The sequence below is a fragment of the Mandrillus leucophaeus genome, unplaced genomic scaffold, assembly GCF_000951045.1.
Source record: "Mandrillus leucophaeus isolate KB7577 unplaced genomic scaffold, Mleu.le_1.0 Scaffold59, whole genome shotgun sequence".
Classification (NCBI taxonomy): Eukaryota; Metazoa; Chordata; class Mammalia; order Primates; family Cercopithecidae; genus Mandrillus; species Mandrillus leucophaeus.
The window spans coordinates 3,703,094-3,722,237 of record NW_012106363.1 but is presented as its reverse complement, the minus strand read 5'-3'; the positions used below and the strand labels follow the sequence as shown (position 1 = coordinate 3,722,237).

The 19,144-nt window shown below is 51.3% G+C and overlaps 1 protein-coding gene across 2 annotated transcripts in view; it reads left to right on the top strand.

The window, feature by feature from the left end:
* ITGA3 (integrin, alpha 3 (antigen CD49C, alpha 3 subunit of VLA-3 receptor)) overlaps positions 1–19,144 on the top strand; it is a 34,190-nt gene that overhangs the window by 9,930 nt on the left and 5,116 nt on the right. For both annotated transcript variants that reach the window (XM_011999277.1, XM_011999278.1), the window contains exons 4-23: positions 1,904–2,153; positions 4,418–4,504; positions 4,901–5,108; positions 5,581–5,777; positions 7,472–7,560; positions 7,700–7,836; positions 8,004–8,090; positions 9,016–9,083; positions 9,156–9,292; positions 9,878–10,027; positions 10,132–10,229; positions 10,523–10,670; positions 10,928–10,996; positions 11,592–11,671; positions 11,753–11,830; positions 12,372–12,474; positions 12,624–12,806; positions 12,994–13,116; positions 13,823–13,936; positions 14,869–14,967. In XM_011999277.1, the coding sequence (XP_011854667.1) occupies positions 1,904–2,153; positions 4,418–4,504; positions 4,901–5,108; positions 5,581–5,777; positions 7,472–7,560; positions 7,700–7,836; positions 8,004–8,090; positions 9,016–9,083; positions 9,156–9,292; positions 9,878–10,027; positions 10,132–10,229; positions 10,523–10,670; positions 10,928–10,996; positions 11,592–11,671; positions 11,753–11,830; positions 12,372–12,474; positions 12,624–12,806; positions 12,994–13,116; positions 13,823–13,936; positions 14,869–14,967 (2,505 nt within the window). The remainder of the gene's footprint in view (positions 1–1,903; positions 2,154–4,417; positions 4,505–4,900; positions 5,109–5,580; positions 5,778–7,471; positions 7,561–7,699; positions 7,837–8,003; positions 8,091–9,015; positions 9,084–9,155; positions 9,293–9,877; positions 10,028–10,131; positions 10,230–10,522; positions 10,671–10,927; positions 10,997–11,591; positions 11,672–11,752; positions 11,831–12,371; positions 12,475–12,623; positions 12,807–12,993; positions 13,117–13,822; positions 13,937–14,868; positions 14,968–19,144) is intronic.

The window sequence follows — 19,144 nt, the reverse complement described above, 5'->3', positions numbered from 1 at the left end:
AGGGACAGGGTCTGACTGTGTTGCCCAGGCTGGTTTCAAACTCCTGGGCTCAAGTGATCCTCCCACCTTGGCCTCCCAAAGTGCTAGTGCTAGGATTTCAGGCGTGAGCTACCATACCTGGCCCTATTTTTCTTTTTCTTTCTTTCTTTCTTTTTTTTTCTTTTATAGATGAGGTCTGGCTCTGTCACCCAGGCTGAAGTGCAGTGGCACGATCATAGCTCACTGTAGCCTTGAACTCCTGAGCTCAAGTGATCCTCCTGCCTCGGCCTCCCAAGTAGCTGGGATTATAGGCAAGAGCAACAATGCCTGGCTTTTTTCTCATTTTAAAAATTGATGTGGCCAGGCTAGGTGGCTCATTCCTTTAGAATGAGGCAGGAGGATCGTTTGAGCCTAGGAGTTTGAGACCAACCTGGGCAACATGGCAAAATTCCATCTCTACAAAAAATATATAAATTAGCCCGGCATGGTGGTGTGTGCCTGTAGTCCCAGCTAGCTGAGAGGCTGAGGTGGGAGGATCACTTGAACCCTGGAGAGAGAGGTTGGAGTGAGCTGAGACCATGCCACTGCACTCCAGCCTGGGTGACAAAGTCGGACCCTGTCTAAAAAAAAAACAAAACAAACAACGGAAAAAATTGATGTAATGTTTACATACAGTGAAATGTACAGATTTTAAACTTCAATGAATTTTTACAAATGTATATACCTGTATAACCAAAAATATATCTTAAAATCACTCCAGAAGGTGCCTTTGTAACCCCTTCTAATCATTTGCCACCCCATAAGCCATCGCTGCTGTGATTTCTGTCACCTTTGAACACTGTTAAAGCTCCAGGTTGGCATCAGTTCACTGAAATGCTTTTTTGAGACCCCTGTTATGGATGGCTGTGGTCTAGGAGCCCATTTAAAGTGATTCTGCACCCTGGATCCTTTAGCAGTTATTTACACCGTTCCTTCGACAAATATTTGGTGAGCCCCTACTGTGTTACCAAACACTGTGCTATTCCTAGAAGCTTAGCAGTGACTAAGGCAGGCTCAGGCATCGTGCTGGTGGAGCTCACAGCTAGAAGGGACCACAGAAAGCAAGTAAACAAGAACCAGGGCCTATTTTTGGACTTTGCCTGCCTCCAGGCTGTTTTAAGTCACCCTATTCTGGCCCATCAGTTTGCCCAATAAATATATACTGAGCAGCTAAAGTGCACTCAGAGAAGCTGTGCATAGATTCTCCCCTCTGTGAAGCAGCACAGCATGTGCTTAAGAGCTCAGATTTTGGAAGCAGACAGGCTTGGTTTGAATATTCTCTGCTTCTCTCTAGATATGAGATCTTAGGCAGGTTAACTGAGCTCTCTGTGCCTCAGTTTATCTAAAATGGGGAAAATAATCATTCCTACACCATAGGGTCACTAGCAGGCTTAACACTTAATATGTGAGGAGCTTAGAATTGTGCCTGGCATATAGGAAGCACTCAGGAAGTGTTAGCTGCTGCTATTACTATTACCGTCATTGTAATTATCATTTTAATAATGGTCCTTTCATTAAGAGGACAGGGTCATCTGGAAACGGCAGAGCAGTAAGTTCCTTAATCTCTCTGTTACTAACCCCTTCTAGACCAAGAGCCTGAACCCCACAGTCTCTCATCCTTCCCCGCTTTCCCTTTGCTGAGATCTGTAAGCCACTCTCAAATCCACACTTTACAGCTTTCCAAAAAGTGTTCCTGACCCTCAGAGCAGATTTCTAAATTCTGGAAAGGAGATGCAGGTTTAAGTATCACCGGGAAAAGAAGGAGAAACCAGGAGATCTCCTTTGACTCCTGTTCAGCAAAGCCAGAGGCTTACAGGGTAAAAGAGACAGCTGACCCGGGTCCCTGTGCCTGACTGAGGCTGCCTGTGTTTGTGGGGGTCCCCAGGTCTGTGCCCACCGCTACACCCAGGTGCTGTGGTCGGGGTCAGAAGACCAGCGGCGCATGGTGGGCAAGTGCTACGTGCGAGGCAATGACCTAGAGCTGGACCCCAGTGACGACTGGCAGACCTACCACAACGAGATGTGCAACAGCAACACTGACTACCTGGAGACGGGCATGTGCCAGCTGGGCACCAGCGGTGGCTTCACCCAGAACACTGTGTACTTTGGTGCCCCCGGTGCCTACAACTGGAAAGGTGGGGACCATGGGGCCATGGGGGAAGAAAGGAAGAGCAGAGACCACCCACCCCCAGTTAGCCACTGGGACAGCTGGCCTAGACCATCCACACTAGAAACATGACCTCGTGCCAATATCAGCAACCACCATGACTTCTACTGTTTTAAAGCACTTACTATGTGCCAGGGGCCTTATACATATGATGTCGATCAATCTTTTTCTTTTCTTTTTTGACATAGGGTCTCACTGTGTCACCCAGGCTGGAGTGCAGTGGCACACTCACGGCTCACTGCAGCCTCGACCTCCCCAGGCTCAGGTGATCCTCCCACCTCAGCTTCTTGAGTAGCTATGACCACAGGCATGTGCCACTACTAGGCTAATTTCTGTATTTTTTGTAGAGTTGGGGTCTCAGCATGTTGCTCAGGCTAGTCTCGAATTCCTGGGCTTAAGCAATCCACCCTCCTCGGCCTCCCAAAGTGCTGGGGTTATGGGCATGAGCCACCACGCCCAGCCGCAATCATTTTTAAAATACTCTTATGAGGCAAGTATTATTATATCCATTTTACAAAAACAAAAACGAAGACTTAGAGAAGTAAATTGCCCAAGGCCAACAAAGTTATGAAACCTGGATTGGAATACAGGTCCACCTGATTTCAGTTTAACCATTTACAAACTAATTCTAAAAATAAAACATGCTCCTGGTAGAACCACTACATAGTACAGTAGGATTTGGTAAAAATAAAATGTAAAAGTGTTCTTCCTCCCCCACCCTTCTTTCTATTCCCTAATGTTAACAGTATATTGCGGGTCCTTCTAGATTTATTTTAGAATAATAGGTATTGACAGGTGCAGTGGCTCACGCCTGTAATCTCACCACTTTGGAAAACTGAGGTGGGGATCACTTGAGCCCAGGAGTTCAAGACTAACCTGGGCAACATAGGGAGACCCCGTCTCTACAAAAAATTAAAAAATTAGCCAGGCGTGGTGGCACATGCCTATCGTCCCAGCTACTCAGGAGGCTGAGGTGGGAGGATTGCTTGGGCCTAGGAGGTTGAGGCTGCAGTGAGCTGCGATTGTGCCATTCTCCTCCAGCCTGAGCAGCAGAGCAAGACTTTGTCTCAAAAAACTAAATAAATAAATATCACTACTTTCTCTCTTTCACTTATCAAAAGCCATGGGCACTTTTTCATGTTGATATATGTAGGACCATCATTTTAGAGGGTGCAGAGTATTTTCTTGTAAAAGACGATGCTTGTAAAAGACTACACTACACATGGTCTCACAGGGGGTGTCTGACTGCTTACACTCCCTCCATCTCTTTGCCTCCCTCCATCACACAGGTTGTAGCAATAGTGACCCCTTTTCCCTTACTGAACCTTTGTTGTTGCAGAATCAGCAGGCAGAGGAGCCTTGAATCTCCTCTTGACCAACAGGTAGCCCCAGGCATAGTCACAGCTCTGGGCTCACTGAAGGCTGAGGCCTCTGCCCCCTCTTCTGCTCCTGCCTCCCACCCCCTGGTCATGTCACACCTTGGCAGGGTCACAGATACTCTCCAGCAGCAGCCCTGGGTGCAGGGTCCAGCTAGGCAGCCCAAGTTTGGGGTCAGGACCAGAAAGAGGTAATGGTGTGGAGTCTGACCTCAGTGTCTAGAGAGTGGGGAAAGCCATCTAGCTTCTAATATCCAGGCGCCTGAATGATTAAGTTCTAGCCATGGCTGTAACAACCAGCTCCCCATGGGATTATGAGCAGGTCAACTTCCCTCCCGAGTCTCACTTTTCTCATCTGCAAAACGGGGGTCATAATTTCACCTCGAAGAATTGTTAAAATAGGCCAGGTGCAGTGGCTCACACCTGTAATCCCAACACTTTGGGAGGCTGAGGCAGACGGATTACTTGAGGCCAGGAGTTCGAGACCAGCCTGACCACTGTCTCTACTAAAAATACAAAAATTAGCCGGGCATGGTGGCACACGCCTGTAATCCCAGCTACTCAGAAGGCTGAGGTAGGAGAATCACTTGAATCTGGGAAGCTGAGGTTGCAGTGAGCCAAGATCACACCACTGCACTCCAGCCTGGGCAACAAGAGCGAGACTCTGTCTCAAAAAAAAAAAAAAAGAGGAAAAAGTAATTGTTAAAGAGGATGTGATTTATAAATGGCAAAGTGCTCACCAATAAAAGGGGTTATTATTATCCTTGTTGGGTGGGGATGGGGGTGGGCTGGACATGGTAGAGGAAACCAGTGGTGACTTATACTCCCTACTCTCCCTCCCTCAATCCCTGTGAAGGAAACAGCTACATGATTCAGCGTAAGGAGTGGGACTTATCTGAGTATAGTTACAAGGACCCAGAGGACCAAGGAAACCTCTATATTGGTGAGTACAGTAGTGGTAGCCCATCGAGTGATAGAGGGGAAGGGGGCTTAGTCCGTGGTGGAAAGGTGAGGCCAGAGTGCAGTTGTGACTAATGGCATTTAGTTAAACTAGCACATGCAGATTGACCAGCACCTGTATGCCAGGCCCTGTTCCAAGCTCTCAAGATGCAAAGTTCTTGCCTTTAGGATACTCACAGTCCAGTGTCCAGGCAGAACCAGGGCTGGGATGGGGCATGGCTGCTGGCCATCTGGAGTCTACTTACTTGCCCTACTTGGAATAGTGGGATAGAACATCATGGTGGGGGGCAAACCAAAGGAGGGGATAGGGAGATGGGTCCAGAGTAGAAAGAGACAAAGTTGACTGGGACCTTGGTTGAACATCTTCCCTCTATCCCAGGGTACACAGTGCAGGTAGGCAGCGCCATCCTGCACCCCAAAAACATCACCATTGTGACAGGTGCCCCACGGCACCGACATATGGGCGCGGTCTTCTTGCTGAGCCAGGAGGCAGGCGGAGACCTGCGGAGGAGGCAGGTGCTGGAGGGCTCGCAGGTGGGCGCCTATTTTGGCAGCGCCATTGCCCTGGCAGACCTGAACAACGATGGGTGAGAATCTAGGGACATCCTCTGGGGCCAGGGAGAGCGATGGGTGGGGGAAGGCTTACCTAAGCCAGGTCAGGGGAGTGGAGGATTTGCAGTTGTACAGCTGTCTGCATGTTGTTTGCAGGGGTTTGCAATCAGGCTTTATGGGAGTCTGGGCATTTGCACATGGCATTTGTGGGACCCCTGCATATGCTTGTTTCTGCTTGGGATTTGTATGCTTCAGTGGATGTGGGTTGTTTGGGTTTGATCTGTGCCTGCATGGCATCGCCATGGCATATGTCTTCTATTTGGGGAGTCATATTGGCATCTCCATGTCCTTCCCATGCACACGTCCTTCCCACCCATGACCTGTGGCCAAAAGAACCATTTACAGAGCCCTGTGCCCTGGCACAGTCACGCCTGTCAAACAAGAGCTATGCTGCGTATTGGAGGCTGACCTCACACTCCCATTTCCCTCTCCTTCTCTCCTGTGCAGGTGGCAGGACCTCCTGGTGGGTGCCCCCTACTACTTTGAGAGGAAAGAGGAGGTAGGGGGTGCCGTCTATGTCTTCATGAACCAGGCGGGAACCTCCTTCCCTGCTCACCCCTCGCTCCTTCTTCATGGCCCCAGTGGCTCCGCCTTCGGCTTATCCGTGGCCAGCATTGGTGACATCAACCAGGATGGATTTCAGGGTATAAGCCAGCACCCCTCCCCCAGCACCCCTGCTGACTGAGCGCCAGCTGCACACCAGGCTTGACAGGGCCCACAGATGAGACAGGATTGGGCCGGACCTGGGGGGCTCGCAGCAGTACTAGAGAGAGGATGTGCAGGTGTGCAGAGGGAGCAACAGAGGCAAGCTCAGTGGCCTCCTGGAGGACCTTGCATGCTGCTGTGCAGCCAAGGCTGGGCTGAGAGTGCACAGTAGAGAACTGATGGGACACAACACGGGCATGGAAACTGGCCTGGTATACTCAAATCTAGCGGGTGTGGAGTTTTCACATCAGAGAGGAGGCTGAAGAGGGAGTGGAGTGGGGTGGGGTGAGAGTGGATGCTTTGAAAGCCAGGCAGAGTATCTTAGGGATTTATATTTGGGTAATGGTGATGGTGGGGTGGTGGGGCATCCAGAGAGAGTTTTAGGGCAGGGATGTGATATAATAACTTTGTACCCTGAAGGATGATTCTGGAAGGGGTATGGGATGAGTGAGTGCAGGGGTGGAGCAAGGCTAGGGGAGTGAAGATCAAGAATGTAATATCTCAGGTGAGGGATGATAAGGAATGGGACAAGGTGGGAGCTCTGGATATAGGGGTCCTCATAAGTGTTCTGCAGGACTTGGGAACCAATCGGACCTGGGGTATCAGGGGCAGGGGCAGACCCAGGGCTGGAGTCAGTGCCACAGGGGCACCTGGCTTATCTGAAAGTCACTTTGCTGATAACCTCAGTTTCCCAGGACATAGCTGAGAATGAAGAGCAAGGCAAAGGAGCCTCTGAAGACCCAAACTAGGTGCCAGAAAGTTCAGTCAACAGAGGCCAAGCGTGCACTGTGGAAGTCATTTGGTTTCTGCCGGGGACCTGCTTCCGCTCTCTTTACAGGGCTTACTAACAAGCTTGGCTTGCTGATTCCCTAGGCCTTATCTGATCCAAAGCTGCAAACTGGGAAGAGTTCAGTTTAAGAAGATAACCCAACACTTGGGGTTTATTTGTGGAGATAATGATTAGAATGTTAAAAGCCTTGACACTTTCAGTGATGTTCGCTGTAGTGTTATGGTTAAAATCCCAGCCACTGCTGTGAGACGGACCTGGGCTCAAATTTCCTCTTCTCTACACTCACTGGTTGTGCAACTCTGGGTTTTTGGAGTGTCTCCTCATCTGTAAAGTGGGGGGACAATAGTACCCACCGCACAGCACTCTCGTGAAAATTAAATGAATAGCTGGGTGTGGTGGTGTGTGCCTGTCCCAGCTACTCAGGAGGCTGAGGTGGGAGGATCACTTGAGTCCAGGAGGTTGAGGCTGCAGTGAGCTATGACTGTGCCACTGCCCTCCAACCTGGGTGACAGAGAGAGACACTGTCTTTAAACACACACATGCACACACACACACACACACACACACACACACACTGAATGCTTGACAACTATCTGGTAGAGTCACCTCCCATCTCCTGAACCTACTTTCCCACCCATGATAGGAGGAAGCTGGGCTTCAGATGGTCCCAGTGTTCATCCTGAGCTGCAGAGCTCTGCTCTGTCCCTGATGCTCTGAGCATTGCCCATCCATCAATCAGGCCAAAATCAATTCTGTGCTGGGCTCCATGGCCTGGAGCACAGAGTTAGGGAGACGTGGGGCCTGGAGTACCTGGGTGACCCTGTCTTGCCTTTTCTTCTGCAGATATTGCTGTGGGAGCTCCATTTGAAGGCTTGGGCAAAGTGTACATCTATCACAGTAGCTCTAAGGGGCTCCCCAGACAGCCCCAGCAGGTACGGAGAGACGGGGATGGGTCTGCTGCCCCCACCAGCTGAGATGGGCCTTCCTTGCTTTCCTTCACCGACCCCTTCCCTGTAGCCCCCTGGGCCCTGCTTCCCAGAGCCTGCCCCCACCACTTTCCCCTGCCCCCAGGTAATCCACGGAGAGAAGCTGGGACTCCCTGGCTTGGCCACCTTCGGCTATTCCCTCAGTGGGCAGATGGATGTGGATGAGAACTTCTACCCAGACCTTCTAGTGGGAAGCCTGTCAGACCACATTGTGCTGCTGCGGTGAGCCAGGAGGCCAGTGAATAAGGGTCTTTCTCTTCCTCATCTTTGTCTGCACGGATTCCCATCTCTGTCCATGTTTGCGCCAGCTCCTTGGAAGCCTGGGCCCCAACTCTGGCCTGGGGCAGGCAGGAGGCACTGATATCTGTCTGGCTCTGTTGTCTCTGCAGGGCCCGGCCCGTCATCAACATCGTCCACAAGACCTTGGTGGCCAGGCCTGCTGTGCTGGACCCTGCACTTTGCACGGCCACCTCCTGGTGAGATTGCTCTGCCCACCCATTCCTCATTTATTTATAGGCAGGCCAGGAGGGGCCCCAGCTCCCAAACCCCTCCCCTGGCCTCCTGACATCCCACCTTTAGAAATTTGATTCTTAGGGCCAGCATTTGCCCTCTCTACCCAACCTCATTAAAAAGCAAAATTCCTTGCAAGAGGTAATGAATGAATTAGGGGGCAGTAGAGTATAGTGGTTCAAGGTGGGAGCTCTGGACGGCCTGGTTCAAACACCAGCTATGCCAGTGCAGGGGTGGGGATGGGCTCTGGGAAGGGGAATGCGTTTAAGTGCATGGATATGAAGGAGAGTCTCCTCAGGCGAATTATTAATCCCTCTTAGGCTCCGATTTCTTGCTTGTAGAACAGAATTGATAATAACTGATTCACAGGGTTGTTGTGATAATTAAATGAGACAATATACAAAAAGTCCTTAGCACAGCACTGTGTATACCCTAAGTGCTGAAAAAAACGTTAGTTGCTAAGAAAATGACAGTAATGATGGCAATGACCCCAAGGTCTTTATGTGAATGAGGATTTTGGATCAGAAGGCAAAGGCAGACAGAGCAGGGAAATGGGGTGGGTGGTACAAGGAGACCTGGACTGGGGATTGGTAGACCTGGGTTCAAGACTGGGATGGGCCATCTGCTGACTGAGGACTTTCAACAAGTCCTTCTGGGCCCTGGGCCTCAGTTTCCCCATTAGTGACCTCTAACCCTGTTTTCTTTGGCTCTAAGGGGAGTGAAAGGGAAGGGGCCAGGGATACCACAGACCTGCTTTGTGGACTCCCCAGTTTTGTCCCTGCCTCTCTCCAGAAGGGCCTCGGTTTCCTTTTGCCCAGTACAGAGGCGAGAGCTAGGGCCTGGACGTGTGTGTCCCACTGTGACCCGCCCTCCTGTACATCCCTCCAACAGTGTGCAAGTGGAGCTGTGCTTTGCTTACAACCAGAGTGCCGGGAACCCCAACTACAGGCGAAACATCAGTGAGTGCTGGGGTGCAGCATAAAAGGGGTACACTCCCCTGGCCCCTTGCTGACCACCCTGTCTACCTGTAGCCCTGGCCTACACTCTGGAGGCTGACAGGGACCGCCGCCCGCCCCGGCTCCGCTTTGCTGGCAGTGAGTCTGCTGTCTTCCACGGCTTCTTCTCCATGCCCGAGATGCGCTGCCAGAAGCTGGAGCTGCTCCTGATGGTGAGGGAGGAGCAAGGGGCAGGATGAGGGCTCCCAGGTCCCTGGAGGAGGTGGCCAGTGTCCCCCTAGATCAAGGGTGAGGGACAGGGGTCTCCCCAGAGACAGAGATTGGGGATGTCGGTTTGGAAGGCTATCAGTCTGTAGGAGTACAGTGTACAGCACCCACACATGAGGAGAGATGGATACCCTTGGGGTGGGGATGGGGCCAAAGGGCTTATTACCTCCAAGAAAAGTGAGGGGTGTGGGAGCTCTTGGCTCATCCCACCTCTGGGAAAAGGGGTCCCTGAGTAGGGAGCAAGCTCAGTCCGTCTCTGGGACATCAGAGTGGAAGGGGACAGCTCAATCTGGGGACCCTGTGAATGAGGAGGTGAAGGGACCTTTGAGGAGGAAAAGCCCTGTCCCTCCTCTTGGAGGGTCAGGATGGTAGGAAGTCGCAATTTGGCGACCGGACTAGAGGAAATTCAGCCTGTCAGGTTTTCAGGGTGGAGGGGGGTCCAGCTCTTCTCTGGGGTTCAGGGTGGTGTGAGGATTCAGCTGAGGCAGGGAGCAGTGCAGGGCCGGGTTCAGCTCACCCTCTCTCCCCAGGACAACCTCCGTGACAAACTCCGGCCCATCATCATCTCCATGAACTACTCTTTACCTTTGCGGATGCCCGATCGCCCCCGGCTGGGGCTGAGGTCCCTGGACGCCTACCCGATCCTCAACCAGGCACAGGCCCTGGAGAACCACACTGAGGTGGGTGGGGCTGGGGCCTGGACTGGAAGACCAGGGGCCAGGAGGGCGGCGGGGCGAGAGGGCACTGGGGGTGGTACAACCCTCACACCTCCGGCCACCCCCAGGTCCAGTTCCAGAAGGAGTGCGGGCCTGACAACAAGTGTGAGAGCAACTTGCAGATGCGGGCAGCCTTCGTGTCTGAGCAGCAGCAGAAGCTGAGCAGGTAGCTGTGGGCCGCGGGCCGCGCTAATTGGCCAAGGGTGGGGCGGGGCCTCATTGACTGGCAGGGTGGGGGCGTGGCCTCATGGCACGACGAGCCTGAGGGACAGGGCTTTAGCGGGAACAGGTGGAATGGTCAGAAACGGGGCTTTCTCCTCTAGGTGCGACTAGAGGGCGGGGCCTGGCTATCCCAAGATGGGCTTTTCTCACCTAGGAGACCCCAGGAGTGGGGCCTAGTTGATCCACGAGGGCCCTGGGGGCGGAGCTCTTGGCTGAGTCCTGGGCTCCTACTCTTAGGCTCCAGTACAGCAGAGACGTCCGGAAGCTGCTCCTGAGCATCAACGTGACGAACACCCGGACCTTGGAGCACACCGGAGAGGACGCCCACGAGGCACTGCTCACCCTGGTGGTGCCTCCCGCCCTGCTGCTGTCCTCAGTGCGCCCCGTGAGTGCCCGCCGGCCGGCCCAGAGCCCAAGCAAGGCTCCCTGCGTCTTTGCATCCCCATATGCGTGTCCTGTGCAGGTGTCGTCATCTGCCACGTGTCCCCCTCCTCTGGTCTGGGCCTTCTCGGGGAACTTAGCGTCTCTGCTGCTTGGAGAACCCGGCTCTAAAGCTCTAGGGCTTCTGACCCTGCACCACGGAGGAGGGAGGACAAGCCCTACTTTGACCTGACCCTGACGTTATTCGCCTTCTTTCCTCAGCCTGGGGCCTGCCAAGCTAATGAGACCATCTTTTGCGAGCTGGGGAACCCCTTCAAACGGAACCAGAGGGTGAGCACTGGCCACGTCCTCCCAGTTCTCCTGGGTCCCAGGCTGCTCCTCTGATGAGCTCCTTGTCCTTCTAGCCTCTACCTGCCTGCTTTCTGGGCTCCCTCGAAGCAGAGAGCCATAGTGCAGGAGGGGAGACCCAGTAGAGGGTGAGAAGAGGCCCAGAAACTAAGACAAACGGGGCTGCTAGGATGCTGTGCACAAAGCTAGAGCAGGTGGAGGGGAGGAAACCAGTCTGACCAAGCACCAACTGTGTGCCAGCCCCTGAGCCCAACACTGTGCTTCTTTGATATGATATAATTCTCACAGCCTTCTGAGGAGCAGATGCTCTTTTACAGAAGAGGAAACACACACTTAGAAAGTTTCAGTTACCTGCTCAAGGTTATGTAGCTCAAAAGTAGCAGAGATGTGACCCGCCGGACAAAAAGGGAAAGGGAGACAGAGGCGAGATGGAGAGGTGGAGGCCCCTCACCCAGAACAGGAGGAGGAGGAGAAGGCCAGAAAGCCAACTAGAATAGTGTGCAGCCCCTCCTTCCCCATGACGTCACCCCCGCTAGGCCTCAAATGCCACTCTCTGCCTCCCTGACCCTTGTGGTAGATGGAGCTGCTCATCGCCTTTGAGGTCATCGGGGTGACCCTGCACACAAGGGACCTTCAGGTGCAGCTGCAGCTCTCCACGTGAGTGACCTCGAGAAGCCAGTCTGGGTTGGGGCTGAGGTATCCTGGATCACCTTCCTACCCCCTGCATTTCTTCTGAAGGTCAAGTCACCAGGACAACCTGTGGCCCATGACCCTCACTCTGCTGGTGGACTATACACTCCAGACCTCGCTTAGCATGTGGGTACCGCTCTCCACCACCCCCATCCCAGCCTGCTGTGCCTGAGCTAGGGTTCCCTATCCCCAAGGTATCTCCCAAGCTCCTCTGACCCCTCCCTTGGCCCAGTGTCCTCAGGCCTCCACTTCCCCTAGGTCATCCTTTCCTTAACAACAACAATCACTGTCATTATTATTACTATTACTGTTCCAGCTGTAAAGCAGGCAGAGGTGGAGGAATCAGCAACAGGGCTAAGGTGTTGTCCCTGCCATTTTATAAGAGCTCATTGTGCTAAGGATTTTGTATACATCATCTCAATGACTTCTCACAGCAGCCCTGTGATACAACAGCTGTGATTAAGGCCATTTTACAGATGAAGAGACTGAGGCTCAGAGAGGATAAATAGCTTGCTTGAGTCCATAAAGCTGATAAATGCAGAGCTGGGGTTTCTATTGAGGTGCCTGATGTTGGAGGGGCTACAGTTAACCAGCTTTGTTGCCCACCACCTCTGCTGGGGCCCTGGTCTCCTGTCCCCTGTGACTCCAGCATCCTTCCTACCCCTAGGGTAAATCACCGGCTACAAAGCTTCTTTGGGGGGACAGTGATGGGCGAGTCTGGCATGAAAACTGTGGAGGATGTAGGAAGCCCCCTCAAGTACGAATTCCAGGTAAGGGGCTCGCCGGGGTCCTGGGCTGGGGACTTCTAGGAAGGATGATTTTTATTTTTTCTGGGGTCTGAAGGTGGGAGGGTTGGGGGTTGGTAAGATGGAGGTGGTTTTCCAGGAGATAATGACTATGACACATCTTTTGCCCACAGGTGGGCCCAATGGGGGAGGGGCTGGTGGGCCTGGGGACCCTGGTCCTAGGTCTGGAATGGCCCTATGAAGTCAGCAATGGCAAGTGGCTGCTGTATCCCACGGAGATCACCATCCATGGCAATGGGTCCTGGCCCTGCCAACCACCTGGAGACCTTGTCAACCCTCTCAACCTCACTCTTTCTGTAAGGACACTATCAGGGATCTTTCATTTGCATCTCATTTGCTTGCTACCAGGCAGAAGGGCCAGTGTCTTCCCCTCCCTCCCCTCATACCTCTTTGGTAAGCTGTCTCTCCCGCCCTTTCCCCTCTGGCAACCCTACTCCCAATTCTTCCTCTGCGCTGCCAGCAGATCTCCTATCTCCTCTCCAGGACCCTGGGGACAGGCTGTCATCCCCACAGCGCAGGCGGCGACAGCTGGATCCAGGGGGAGGCCAGGGTCCCCCACCTGTCACTCTGGCTGCTGCCAAAAAAGCCAAGTCTGAGACTGTGCTGGTGAGTGGCCAGGGCGAGGTTGGAGGGGATTGCACCCACCCCATCACAGGGTGCCTGGGCACCAGGGTCACACAAAGCAAGGGAGACCTCAGTGTGATGAGGTGATGAGGCCCCTGCTCTTGGGAGCTTCCAGGCAGAGCAGGGAGCCTCATCTGCCCTCAGAGGGTTCCCCACTCTGATGGGGGAGCATCGAAGACGAGGGACCAAAGGAGAAGACACTGGCTGTGCTCCAAGGAGCCCCAGCCTGTTGGGGGCGATAGAGCTGCTCAGAGCCTTGGTTGGCAGGAGGCAGTGTCGGGCAGGGCATGGTGGGTGGTGCGTGTGCCCTCTGCAGGAAGGGAGAGGAGAGCCGGCCTGGCAAGCCGGTTGAAGCCTAGCTGGGTGGAGAGTGGGAGGGAGGTGGTGTCCCAGAGGCAGGGAGCTGGCTGGGAAGCAGGTGTAGGAGGTTAGGCCCTGTTTACACAAGCAGGGGCCAGATTCCATGTTATCCATGTGCCTGGCATTATATGAGCTTGGCCCAAACAGTGTGTCTGAAATGCATAACTGTGAGGTGGCGGCGGGGGTGTGCAGGAGTGAAAGGATGTCAGACCCCTTTGGGTCACCCAGGGGTGAGACAAAGCCTGGGAGGGGCAGGAGGTAAGAAGTAAGGCATGAAGAATCTGGAGACCCGGACTATGTCACATTTCGTGTTCCCTGCCCGCCTCAGACCTGTGCCACAGGGCGTGCCCGCTGTGTGTGGCTGGAGTGCCCCATCCCTGATGCCCCCGTTGTCACCAACGTGACTGTGAAGGCACGAGTGTGGAACAGCACCTTCATTGAGGTCAGTGCCTGGGTCTGAAGGTCTCTCCTACCATCCACCCTGATGGGGAAACCACAGGGAGAGGGCAAGGCCAGGGTCATAGCAGGGCTGTGTGTGTGCGTGTGTGTGTGTGTGTGTGTGTGTGTGTGTTATTTGCGTGTCTCTGCATGGATGTGTACGTGTTTGTCCCCAGCCAAAATGACCTCTCTCGTGTCCATTATTCTGTTGTGTATCCATTGCTTTCCCACCTCCATGCCTTTCCCCAGGGTGTTCCTTAACCCTGGAATGCTCGTTTCTCCCTCTTTTATCTCTGTGTGTAAACCCCTATTTAGTTTTCAAGGTCCCTGTCAGATGCTTCACCATCAGTGAGGTCTTTTCTGGCTTTTCCAGTTGAAAATGACCTCTCTTCCAACGGCCACCCACCTAACTTTCTCAGAAGCCACACACACCATTTATCACGCTCGACTCTGGGTTGCAGTGCCTCATGTGCCCACTTTCTCATGCCATCTAGACCAAACTTTTTCTGTACATGACTAGATTAGAAATCTTTTCAACTTGGCGGGCCAGAGTTTCTGTTGCAACTACTCAGTATTGCCAGTGCACCACACAAACAGACATAGACAAATGAATGGGCGTGGCTGTGCGCCAGAAATACTTCATTTACAACAGCAGGTGCCAGGCCAGATTTAGCCCACGGGCCTGACCTAGACTGTGACCTTCATTGTTTCGGTTGTCCCCAGCATCCAGCACAGGACCTGACGCACAAATGAATGAACAAATAAATGAATGATGTGCGTTTGTGTGTGGAGGGGAGGCCTGGCTGACAGATCCTTTGGGGTTCTGTTTAAGGATGCTACCTGGTGGGAGGGTGATGGGGTGGGGATTCTTAGGGTTGGAGGGAGGCTCAGAGGAGTGTCAAATGTTCCTCTTGACCCACCCTACTCCCCATCCAGGATTACAGAGACTTTGACCGAGTCCGGGTAAATGGCTGGGCTACCCTGTTCCTCCGAACCAGTATCCCCACCATCAACATGGAGAACAAGACCACGTGGGTGAGTGCGCGTGTTCACTAGGACAGCAGGCTCCAGCCAGAGCTTGGGAGTACAGGGCATCTTTTAAGAGCACATTGACGCACTTCAGCCATGTGGTTCTCAATCTTGGCAGCACGATAAGAGTCATCTGGAGGAGTTCTGGTGTCTGGACTGCACCCAGAGCAATTAAACCTGAGTCCCTGGGAGTGGATTCCGGTATTGCTGTGTTTAAAGATCCCCCAAGTGATGCTAATGTGCAGCCAGGGCTGAGAACCACTGCATTAGCTTCTTTGATCTGCACACGTCTCCATGAAGAGTAGGGCTGGGATCGCTTCTCTATTTTATGGCTGAGAGACTGAGGCCTAGAGAGACTTGAGTGGCCTCCCCAAAGTGGCACAGCTTGTTGGGGGCTGGAACGTGGGCCTCCTGATTATCTCACCCATTGTCACATCCGCTATGGACCTGTGAGCTTCTGGCCATAGGCAATATGTATATATAGAGAGAAAGGCAGAACATCTAGGCAGAACGGAGGGAAGTTCGACCGTGAGAACCTGGTCAGTATTGACAGATGATATCATCATCTACATGGCAGAAAAGATAATCAATGAAAAAGCTATTATTTTATTTTATTTTGCTTCAGAGACAGGGTGTCACTCTGTTGCCCCAGCTGGAATGCAGTGGTGTAGCCCCAAACTCCTGGGCTCAAGAAATCCTCCCACTTCAGCTTACTGAGTAGCTGAGACTACAGCCATGTGCCACGATGCCCAGCTAATTTTATTTATTTATTTAGAGACAGAGTCTCGCCCTGTGGCCAGGATGGAATGCAGTGTTGCAATCACTGCAAGCTCCACCTCCCTGGTTCATGCCATTCTCCTGCCTTAGCCTCCTGAGTAGTTGGGACTACAGGCGCCACCACCATGCCCGGCTAATTTTTGTATTTTTAGTAGAGACGGGGTTTCACCGTGTTAGCCAGGATGGTCTCGATCTCCTGACCTTATGATCCACCCGCCTCGGCCTCCCAAAGTGCTGGGATTACAGGCGCCACCACCATGCCCGGCTAATTTTTGTATTTTTAGTAGAGACGGGGTTTCACCGTGTTAGCCAGGATGGTCTCGATCTCCTGACCTTATGATCCACCCGCCTCGGCCTCCCAAAGTGCTGGGATTACAGGCATGAACCACCGCGCCCGGCCTAATTTTTTATTTTTGGTAGAGATGAGGTCTCACTGTGTTGCCCAGGCTGGTCTTGAACTCCTGGTCTCAAGTAGTCCTCCCACCTCAGCCTCCCAAAACACTGGAATTACACCGGCCCAAAAAGCTATTAGACCCAATAAGAGAATTCAGGAAGTCCAAGAAGTCAAAAACAAGATCAAAATACCCAAACCCCTTAGGTTTCCTACATGCTATAGCAATAACCAATCAAAAGTATAGTTGAAAAGATCCCATTCAAATTCATCAGAAAAGTGATAGAGCATCTAGGAATAAATACAACAAGAAATGTGCAACAAAAACTTGAGTAATGGTTAGAAAAAAGTTAGTATTGTATTATCAAGTTGTCAGATCTTCCCACTCAAATTATTCCAGTCTCAGTAAGATTCAGGAAACTTAAAAAAGAAGTTCCCAAACTTGAATCTGAGTTGCATCTAGAAGAATAAATATAAAATTGCTAATAATTTGTTGTTAAAGGATGTAAGTGAAGATATGTGGGAGATACCTACCGGGAGATGAATACAGGGTTGGCTATGTACATTATTGTACATTTCCTAAGATAAATTATTGTAGTATAGAAGAGGTAGAAGAAGGGCCAGAAAGATCAGTGGAACAAAATAGAACTTTATGATACAGATGGCATTTTTAATCCATGGAGAAAGGTAGATTATTAAGTAGTGTTGGGAGAACCCATTTGGAAAATAAAGACAAACCTCTGCCTCACACCATAAACAAAAATACAGAGTTAGATTAAATATTTTTTTTTTTTTTTTTTTTTTTGAGACGGAGTCTCGCTCTGTCGCCCAGGCTGGAGTGCAGTGGCCGGATCTCAGCTCACTGCAAGCTCCACCTCCTGGGTTCACGCCATTCTCCTGTCTCAGCCTCCGGACCGCCACCTCACCCAGCTAGTTTTTTGTATTTTTTTAGTAGAGACGGGGTTTCACCGGGTTAGCCAGGATGGTCTCGATCTCCTGACCTCGTGATCCGCCTGTCTCGGCCTCCCAAAGTGCTGGGATTACAGGCTTGAGCCACCGCGCCCGGCCTTAGATTAAATATTTACATGTAGCAATTAAAACCTAATATGCGAGGATACAATATAGAGAACACTTTAATATAACTTTTAATTACGAAAAGAGTGAGCTATAAACCCAGAAGTCACAGGAAAATTTTGATAAATTAGACTCTGTGAAAATTTAAATCTGTATATAGCAAAAAGATAGTAAAGAACTAAAAGGGGCTGGGCACGGTGGCTCATGCTTGTAATACCAGCACTTTGGAGACTGAGGCAGGCAGATTGCTTGAGCCCAGGAGTTCCACACCAGCCTGGGCAACACGGTGAGACCTTATCTCTACAAATAAAAACAAAAATTAGCTGGGTGTGGTGGTGCGCACCTGTAGTCCCAGCTACTTGGGAGGTTGAGGCAGGAGAATCGCTTGAGCTCAGGAGGTTGAGGCTGCAGTGAGCCATGATCATGCCACTGTACTCCAGCCTGGGTGACAGAGTGAGACCTTGCCTCAAAAAAAAGTAAAAAAGAAACTAAATGGGCAAATGATATACTGCTTTTTAAAAATGTTTACAGCATATATGACAAAAAATTGATATGTATTTTTTAATATATAAAGGATATCAATAGGCGGCATACATGGGGTGAAATACAAATGTTCATCTTGCTCATAAAGAAATATAAATCATAGCAACAAGATTTTTCTTGCCTATCAGATTGGGAAATATTTTTAAAATTAATGCTGGCCAGGCGCTGTGGCTCACACCTGTAATGCCAGCACTTTGGGAGGCCAAGGCGGGTGGATCATTTGAGGTCAGTTCGAGACTAGCCTGGGCAACATGGTGAAACCCCATCTCTATTAAAAATACAAAAATTAGCTGGGCGTGGTGGTGCATGCCTGTAATCCTAGCTACTCAGCAGGCTGAGGCAGAAGAGTCGCTTGAACCTAGGAGATAAATGTAGTGAGCCAAGATCGCTCCACTGCACTCCAGCCTGGGTGACAGAGTGAGACTCTGTCTCAACAACAACAAAAAAAGAATAATGCTGTCTGATGCTGATGAGGTGGAGGGAAATGCTATTGACTTGGATGATGAATTGGTAGATCCTTTTAGGAGATGAAGTTTTCAATGTCTATTAAAATTTAAAGTGCCCATTTCCTTAGATCCAGCACATGAGAATATATTGTAAGGAGCTAATAGGACGAGTATACAAAGATAAATATATGGGGATATTTTCGAGAATTATTTATAATGGCAGAAAACTGGAAACAATCTAAATGTCTTTCAGTAGGAGATTGGTGCAATAAATTATGGTACATTTCCTTCAATGACTATGCAGTCCTCAGAAGAGATTAGGCTGATCATTATCAATTGACCTGAAAAGATGATGCTATTAAGTGAAAAAAACAGGTCGCTGGCTAGGCATGGTGGCTCATGCCTGTAATCCTAATACTTTGGGAGGCCAAGGTAGAAAGATCACTTGAGCCTAGGAGTTTGAGGCTATCCTGGGTAACAAAGTGAGACCCATCTCTACAAAAAAAAAAAAAATCTAGAAATGATCTGTAAGTGGTGACACGTGGTCCCAGCTACACTGGAGGCTGAGGCAGGAGAATCACTTGAGCCCAGGAGGTGGAGTCTCCAGTGAGTCATGTTTGTATTACTGCACTCCAGCCTGAGCAACACAGTGAGACCGTGTCTTAAAAAGAAAAGAAAGAGGCTGGATGCGGTGGCTTACGCCTGTAATCCCAGCACTTTGGGAGGCTGAGGCGGGTGGGTCACCTGAGATCATGAGTTTGAAACCAGCCTGGCCAACGTGGTGAAACCCTGGCTCTACTAAAAATGCTGGGGTGGCGAGCGCCTGTAATTCCAGCTACTCGGGAGGCTGAGGTAGGAGAATTGCTTGAACCCAGGAGATGGAGGTTGCAGTGAGCCAATATCGTGCCACTGCACTCCAGCCTGGGCAACAGAGCAAGACTCTATCTAAAAA